Source organism: Caretta caretta, chromosome 2, assembly GCF_965140235.1.
Source record: "Caretta caretta isolate rCarCar2 chromosome 2, rCarCar1.hap1, whole genome shotgun sequence".
Classification (NCBI taxonomy): Eukaryota; Metazoa; Chordata; order Testudines; family Cheloniidae; genus Caretta; species Caretta caretta.
This window is the reverse complement of record NC_134207.1, coordinates 224065197-224074166: the sequence shown is the minus strand read 5'-3', so window position 1 is coordinate 224074166 and position 8970 is coordinate 224065197. Positions and strand designations below refer to the sequence as shown.

Sequence of the window (8970 nt, the reverse complement as noted above, 5' to 3'; positions counted from 1 at the left end):
GAGGGCCCCTTGGCTAATGGAGGGCCGGCCGCTTGATTGAATGCGGCAGCTCAGCCAGCAGGGGGCAGTGAATCCTCCCTGTAAGAGGCTCTCTACGCAACGAGTCCCTTCCTCTCTATGATTACCTGTGTTACACCGAGGGGACAGCTTTGGCCGTGTGGGATGGGCAGGACCGGCGGGGCTGGATCCGCCGATGGGGATTGTAGTTCCCTAAAGCCGCTCGTCCCCAGCACCATGAAGGGTGATGGCGCGGACGAAGGACTACCAATCCCAGAATGCACCAGGCAGCAGGCAGACCTGTCACGTGATGAGCAATATGGCTTCCTAGTGTCAGATGGGGCTTTCGCCTACGGGTGACGGGGGTTTGTGAGCGCAGCCGGCCCGCGGGCCTGAGCTGCGCGAAGCGGTGCGGACATGCAGAAAATCAAGTCACTGATGACCCGCCAGGTAAGGGGGAACGGGGCGGAGTGTGAGGGGCATAGGGGCGGAGCGGGGGAGGCGTGTGAGACTCAGATCCGGGGGGGGATAAGAAAGGGCCCAGTTGGGGGCCGTGTGTCTGTGGAGGGGCGCAGTTCCTTACGTGGGCAGGGATTGCGGGGCTGAGCTGGGGGGCGGTCAGACGTCGCTCCTCAGGGAACGGTATGGGAGTGTTGCAAAGAGGGATCGCGGCCCTTCTATGGGGTAGTGGGGGTGGGATGAGGCTTTAGGGTGACTGGGAGTGTGTGTGCGTACGCGCGCGCTGGGCTGAGGAAGTGGTGCCCCCAGTCTCTGCATGGGGATTGCCACATGTGCGTATCCGAGAGTATAGAGGCCCACGGTGTCTGAACGAGGAACACCAGTGTGTATTATATTGGGGCTAAAGTGGGGTGCTGGAAAAAGGATGAGTTGCGGTGGCACTTGGGAAGAGAGGAGATGTAATGTGCCTCAGAGGTACCCAATTTTTGCTTTTATTTGCACTTTGAACCCCAAATAATTTTCAAAATATTAAATGGTTTATTCTGTCCTATTATTTGTTCCTTTTTTATGGTACAGATCACAAGGTGTCCTTCGAGTTCCCTTGCTCTAGTGCAGTTTTACCTTAAAACTTTTCCTTGTAATGTGGTTTTGTTTTTTAGTGACTGTAAGTGTTCAAAAAAAAAGAGGGGGGAGGGGAGTTATGGCAGGATTTTGAAGTAGCATTGGAAACATTTATATTAGAGCACATTTAAACAACTCTTGATAAGCACTTGAAAACCTGTTCCAATATTTTGAGTCTTTGTTACCTCTCTCTACTTTCTATTGATTATCTTTATAGTTCAGACAGTCTAATGCACATTATAGTCTGCTTGTTCAAAGGTCTGTTTTTTTAAAATTGATATTTAAGTCAGGTATCCTCCCATTGATCTCTGGAAATTAGGCCACTTTTACCTGTGTGCTTAACTTTATCTGTGTGCCTAACAAATTTAAAAAATATGGTCTGTCACAAAAAGCCAAAGGGTTCTAGTTAACTAAATGTCAAACTCTGTGAACTGTAGAAGATTAGAAGGGGGAAGGGCGGTATTATATTCAGGCTTGTAGTTCCAGTTTCTCAAAGCTGTACTGGAGACAGCATCCAGTAAGTATCTGGGACATTTTTCAAACCCCAGAAGTAATGTTCTGGTGAGAAACCCAGCTCCCCTCATTCACCTAGATACTGGGAATGGTGTGGATGCTGGATTCTACTGGAGTCATTATTGCTGCTTGAGGGCTCCATAGTATATCACCCTGCTAGGAGGCATCTGATCAATTTGAAGTCTCTTTCCTGCTGAGAGTTTCCTGTCCATCACCCCACATGCAATCCAGCTCATTGCTGTGAATGAGGTGGTGGAGTCCTCTCTTATTCTGTTCCAGCACCAGGCTACTGTCAGTTTAGGGGAGGCTCTCCCTTCTGCATTCCTTCTCCCAGCTCCATTTTTCTCCAGTCCTTTTCTGTGGCTAGCTTCTTTGCCTTTATCTAGTCCTAGCTTTTAGTAGTAGCAGAGTGAAACTGACATATGTAACTATTGTCAGGGTTCTCAATACTAGAGATGTAAAAAATCAGTCTTGTTGATTTCAGTCTGTTGCTGCTTAGGAGATGCTTTGGGGTGGCCATAGAGAAGCTGAAGCTGTTTGTGTGCAAACTCAGGAAGACTGCAATGAATTAACCTTCAGCGCATGAATTGTCTTCTAAATGTATAAGCAAGAAACTCCCCATAAAGTTTAAATTCTCTCGAAATTAACGGCATGGGCTCCTCCTACATGGGCTACTCACATACGGGGTCCAGAGTTGTTCAGTAACTAAGTGAAAGCAAGAAGACTTAGAAAATGATTTGATGTCAAAAGCAATGCAAGGGAACTTTTTTAAAAATATACATTAAGAATGGTGAGAATATGAAATAATGCTACAAAAAATATTCAGTGTTGGAGTGGGTGGAATATTAGTCCAGTGTGGGAAAGTTTAATTTCAGAATTATTTTAAAATTCTTAGTCCTGGGGCCAGGAATGATGTGATCCAGTGGTGCCCAACCTTATTACACAGGTGGGCCATAGAAACCTAAGCACAACCTTGAGTGGGCCAAACAGATGATACATATTTTAATAAGATTTAAACTCACCTTTTATTGATTGTATTGATTTTATATTTTAAGTTCAGCTTGTTTCATATGTATTTAGATAGGTTGTTTCCATGTACAGTATTGTCTGTTTACACATTTGTATAAACTAAAATGATGTAAACATGACAAAATGCTAATAAATTGGCCGTTGGTATATTGTGTTGAAGTAGGCTGCAGGCCTTATGAAAGGCGCTGGTGGGCTGTGTATGGCCTGTGGGCCATAGAATCACACAGAATATCAGAGTTGGAAGGAACCTCAGAAGGTCATCTAGTCCAACCCCCTGCTCAAAGCAAGACCAATCCCCAATTTTTGCCCCAGATCCCTAAATGGCCCCCTCAAGGATTGAACTCACAACCCTGGGTTTAGAAGGCCAATGCTCAAACCACTGAGCTATCCCTCCCCCAAAAAGAATGGAAGAATAGAATATCAGGGTTGGAAGGGACCTCAGGAGGTCATTCTTGACCTGCTGCTCACAAACCGGGAAGAATTAGTAGGGGAAGCAAAAGTGGATGAGAACCTGGGAGCTAGTGACCATGAGATGGTTGAGTTCAGGATCCTGACACAAGGAAGAAAGGAAAGCAACAGAATACGGACCCTGGACTTGAGAAAAGCAGACTTTGACCCCCTCAGGGAACTGATGGGCAAGATCCCCTGGGAGAATAACACGAGGGGAAAAGGAGTCCAGGAGAGCTGGCTGTATTTTAAAGAATCCTTCTTGAGGTTACAGGGACAAACCATCCCAATGTGTAGAAAGAATGGTAAATATGGCAGGCGACCAGCTTGGCTTAACAGTGAAATCCTTGCTGATCTTAAATACAAAAAAGAAGCTTACAAGAAGTGGAAGACTGGACAAATGACCAGGGATGAGTGTAAAAATATTGCTTGGGCATGCAGGAGCGAAATCAGGAAGGCCAAATCACACCTGGAGTTGCAGCTAGCAAGAGATGTTAAGAGTAACAAGAAGGGTTTCTTCAGGTATGTTAGCAACAAGAAGAAAGTCAAGGAAAGTGTGGGCCCCTTACTGAATGAGGGAGGCAACCTAGTGACAGAGGATGTGGAAAAAGCTAATGTACTCAATGCTTTTTTTGCCTCTGTCTTCACGAACAAGGTCAGCTCCCAGACTACTGCACTGGGCAACACAGCATGGGGAGGAGGTGACCAGCCCTCTGAGGAGAAAGAAGTGGTTCGGGACTATTTAGAAAAGCTGGACGTGCACAAGTCTGGATGTGTTGCATCCGAGAATGCTAAAGGAGTTGGTGGATGTGATTGCAGAGCCATTGGCCATTATCTTTGAAAACTCATGGTGAGCGGGAGAAGTCCCGGACGACTGGAAAAAGGCTAATGTAGTGCCCATCTTTAAAAAAGGGAAGAAGGAGGATCCTGGGAACTACAGGCCAGTCAGCCTCACCTCAGTCCCTGGAAAAATCATGGAGCAGGTCCTCAAGGAATCAATTCTGAAGCACTTAGAGGAGAGGAAAGTGATCAGGAACAGTCAGCATGGATTCACCAAGGGCAAGTCATGCCTGACTAATCTAATTGCCTTCTATGATGAGAGAACTGGCTCTGTGGATGAAGGGAAAGCAGTGGACGTGTTGTTCCTTGACTTTAGCAAAGCTTTTGACACTGTCTCCCACAGTATTCTTGCCAGCAAGTTAAAGAAGTATGGGCTGGATGAGTGGACTATAAGGTGGATAGAAAGCTGGCTAGACTGTCGGGCTCAGTGGGTAGTGATCAATGGCTCCATGTCTAGTTGGCAGCCGGTATCAAGTGGAGTGCCCCAAGGGTCGGTCCTGGGGCCGGTTTTGTTCAATATCTTCATAAATGATCTGGAGGATGGTGTGGATTGCATCCTCAGCAAGTTTGCAGATGACACTAAACTGGGAGGAGAGGTAGATTCGCTGGAGGGTAGGGATAGGATACAGAGGGACTTAGACAAATATGAGGATTGGGCCAAAAGAAATCTGATGAGGTTCAACAAGGACAAGTGCAGAGTCCTGCACTTAGGACGGAAGAATCCCATGCACTGCTACAGAGTAGGGACCGAATGGCTAGGCAGCAGTTCTGCAGAAAAGGACCTAGGGGTTACAAAGGACGAGAAGTTGGATATGAGTCAACAGTGTGCCCTTGTTGCCAAGAAGGCCAATGGCATTTTGGGGTGTATAAGTAGGGGCATTGCCAGCAGATCGAGGGACGTGATCGTTCCCCTCTATTCGACACTGGTGAGGCCTCATCTGGAGTACTGTGTCCAGTTTTGGGCCCCACACTAGAAGAACGATTTGGAAAAATTGGAAAGAGTCCAGCGGAGGGCAACAAAAATGATTAGGGGACTGGAACACATGAGTTATGAGGAGAGGCTGAGGGAACTGGGGATGTTTAGTCTACGGAAGAGAAGAATGAGGGGGGATTTGATAGCTGCTTTCAACTACCTGAAAGGGGGTTCCAAAGAGGATGGCTCTAGACCGTTCTCAGTGGTAGCAGATGACAGAACAAGGAGTAATGGTCTCAAGTTGCAGTGGGGGAGATTTAGGTTGGATATTAGGAAAAACTTTTTCACTAGGAGGGTGGTGAAACACTGGAGTGTGTTACCTAGGGAGGTAGTGGAATCTCCTTCCTTAGAATTTTTTACGGTCAGGCTTGACCAAGCCCTGGCTGGGATGATTTAATTGGGGATTGGTCCTGCTTTGAGCAGGGGGTTGGATTAGATGACCTCCCGAGGTCCCTTCCAACCCTGATATTCTATGATCTAGTCCAACCCCCTGCTCAAAGCAGGACCAATCCCCAATTTTTGCCCGATATCCCTAAATGGCCCCCTCAAGGATTGAACTCACAACCCTGGGTTTAGCAGGCCAAAGCTCAAACCACTGAGCTATCCCATAGGTCGGGCACCCCTCATGTACTCAATACCACTTTTAAATCTTTGGGAAAGCTTGGGGTTCATTTAACATTCAATAAGAACTTCCTAATGGTGTCATGTGCCAGGGCTCTCAACCTTTTTCTTTCTGAGGCCCCCACAACATGCTATAAAAACTCCACAGCCCACCTGTGACACAACAACTGTTTTTCTGCGTATAAAAGCCATGGCCAGCATTAAGTGGTAGCAATTAGGGCAATTGCTGGGGGCCCCATGCCACGGGGGCCCTAAAAAGCTTAGTTACTCAGGCTTTGGAGTCAGCCCCACATGTCATGGCTTGGGGCCCCAGGTTTCGGTCCCGTACAGCCAGGCTTCATCTTTTTTCCTGGGCCCCAGCAAGTCTAATGCCGTCCCTGCTGGGCGGACCCCCTGAAACCAGCTTGTGGCCCTCCAGTGGGCTTGGGATCCCTGGTTGAGAACCACTGTTATACACTGTAAACACTGCTAAAAATAACGATGGGGTAAAACGGATATCTGAATTTCTTATTTTTCAGCTACCACTTTGAATTGCTTGATATTTTGAGTCTTGGCCTGATTGAGGTGGTGAATTCTTTTGGTTGGTGAGGGCAATTGAGGTGGAGAATGTGTTTGGGTTTCCAAAGTTCATAATAAAATCAGACAAGTAAACCTGCAAAAAGTGATGTTTTTTCAACCTGGAAGGTGAAACATTAAAAAAATATAGTGAGTAGAAAAAATGATGCCCTTAGCAAAAATCATCTGTTTACTCCCTGTCAGAGACTTCATCAGTCTCAAATTTGTTCGCTTTAAATGAAAATGAAATTTTTCTCGTTGCAAACTCGTACTTAATTTCTAATAATGCTGAACAATGCTTATGTAATATTACCTAGCATTTATACAATGCTTTTAATTTGAGGGTCTCAAAGAACTTCACAAAGTCCTCCTTTAACAGATGGAAAAACTGAAGCGCAGACATTAAATGCCTGACTTTCAGAGAGTCTCAGGACTCATATCTCTAGTACAAGTCAATGAGAGTTTTGGGGGATAAGTATGTCTGAAACTTGAGCCCTATGTGACTTGGCTGAGGCCTCAGAGGCAGCTGGTGTCAGAGCCATGTTTAAAACTTCGGAGTTCCTTGCTCTCAATCATGTGCATGCACTGATAGAATTTATACATGTAGAATAACAGAATGTGATTTGCTTTTCTGCCTCCATGTTGCCTCTGTGTTTCTGATAGTATTAAAAGCTAGTTTTTTGTCAGTAAGTTAACCAGGCCTGATTCAGAAGACACATTGGGAACAGATACGTGCCATCAGTGTGCCTTTTAGATTGTCACATTTTAAAATTATTAACATGCTTAACATTCAGTAAACTTTTATGTATTAGTTGGCTGGATGATACAGCCTGTATCCTATATCAAATCTTGCCATCATAAGAACATTATCTGTTTCCATGATTAAAATTCTTTGAAAGAAACAATTATTACATAATTGCTAAAATTTGGAGTGTACTGTTTTTTCCTCTGCTAATAAATATAAAGGGAAAAGTTTAACAGTTTTATGTGGTAAATAGTTAAGTGTTGCATTATACAGAAATGACAATTATGCTACAAAGGAGGTGGCACTTAATTTGAATTAAAGCTTTTTGATGCCATTAACTCATCAAACTAGCAGAATAGGGTACATTATGTTTTGAGTTACATTTGCCTTTTAAACACTGAATAACAGATGTGGGAGTTGACAAGATGGTACAATAGAAAGTAAGTATTAATTGTAAAGAAATGCTAATCTCTTTGTTCATGAATTTTACTGATGTGGTGCAGGCTCTGGTCCCAAACCTGCAAATACTTTGAATAAATTACCCATGTTATTAGACCCACTGAAATATTTGACATGAATCATGTTTATTAAAGCTACTGTATATACATTTTTTTCCTGCAGATAAGATCTTAACATGGTTTAGTTGCAAGATGTACAGAATTGACTAGCTTAACTAACTGTTCCATTTCTTTTTTAAGGGTCTCAAAAGTCCACAGGAGAACGTTCATGACCTCAGTCCCGTTGAGAATTTTCGGATTCCTAGCAAGGTGTGACCCATAGATATTCTTTTGGTTCTTGTTTGTTTTAATGTTTCTGGTTTTTTGTTCTTAAACATAGTAGGCAACTCTTTTCTTTTTCCCATCTATTTGGGACATGTTTGTGTTGGAGAAGTTTTTGCTGTTTTCTTTTCCACAAGCGGAATGAGTGAGTTCTGCAACAGGTCTAGTATCCAGGGAGTGAGAATGTGCACTGAGTCAAAATTAAGATGGGCTTTCATGGAACTCAACAATTCTTATATTGTTTTCTGCTCTTAATTCCAATTTTTCTTCCTATGAGACTAAAATTTACAAAAGCCATACTCTCTCCCCATTGAAAGGTACAGCATGCACCTCTGCCCTCCGTGTCCAGCCTCTTTATCGGTTTGTTAGCATAAGTATATTCCTCATAGTTGGAGATTTTTAATCATAATATCTTGCAGTTATGTCAACAGATAAGTGGCTTTCTACCTTATGCTTCACAATTACTAGAGGTATATAATGATCCCAGAAAAGCAAATTGCTCTGTCTCACTGCTCAGGTAATGTCAGTTGCTGATAAATACAGAAAACATGCTGCTGTCATGACAATCATGCGAAAAGGTGGGGCTTAATTCTCAATACATCTTCCAAGTGTTGGTTGCAAGATTTGCTGTGTCCATTGCCCCATTGATTTTACTAATGTGCTTGAACCACGCATGATCTATTGTAAATGATGTCATAGCTCAGTCATTTTGGCTTTAACCTATGAGTTATAAAAGGTACTGTCTTCAGCTTCTGAAGGTGGGGAGGGGTCGCTCAGTGGTTTGAGCATTGGCCTGCTAAACCCAGGGTTGTGGGTTCATTCCTTGAGGGGGCCATTTAGGGAGCTGGGAAAAAATAAAAATTGGGGATTGGTCCTGCTTTGAGCAGGGGGTTCAACTAGATGACCTCCTGAGGTCCCTTCCAAGCCTGATATTCTATGATTCTATACACAAAAGTACCTTTTATAATGCACTGCTTGTGTTGAGGGAAATGAGAAAATCAATCATATAAAATAAAAATATTCCCAAAAGAAATAAAATGTAATACCTCCTATCTTTAGTGTCTTTTCATAACATCTGAACTGATGCATAACTTATGTTCTAGTGGTATGCAGGCATTAATTCCAAGGAGTATGTACATTACATTCCCAGTGACCTCAAGAGTACTGTCTCACCTCCTTGGTCCAATTCATAATTATACAAATTCCTACTACCCACTAAGTTACAGTTTTGAGGTGTCAAATTGAAAATAGTCTTTTTTTGCCAAGTCAGTATTTTCAGCTAACAATTACCTCTGGGCTACTTTTATCTTGTGTTTTTGTTACACACACACACACAAAAAGCTATTATACTTCAGTATGGTAATTATGTCTTGAAACATTCACAATGGCAA

The 8970-nt window shown here is 43.6% G+C and overlaps 1 protein-coding gene across 5 annotated transcripts in view; it reads left to right on the top strand.

Moving 5' to 3' along the window:
* Positions 1-295: 295 nt before the first annotated feature.
* VPS50 (VPS50 subunit of EARP/GARPII complex) overlaps positions 296-8970 on the top strand; it is a 198629-nt gene continuing 189954 nt past the window's right edge. For 3 of the 5 annotated variants that reach the window (XM_048838156.2, XM_048838153.2, XM_048838152.2), the window contains exons 1-2: positions 296-447; positions 7499-7567. In XM_048838156.2, the coding sequence (XP_048694113.1) occupies positions 415-447; positions 7499-7567 (102 nt within the window). In that variant the 5' untranslated portion in view covers positions 296-414. Of the gene's footprint in view, positions 448-7498; positions 7568-8970 lie in introns of those variants that run through there. The other 2 variants (XM_048838154.2, XM_048838158.2) reach the window with 2 other exon arrangements.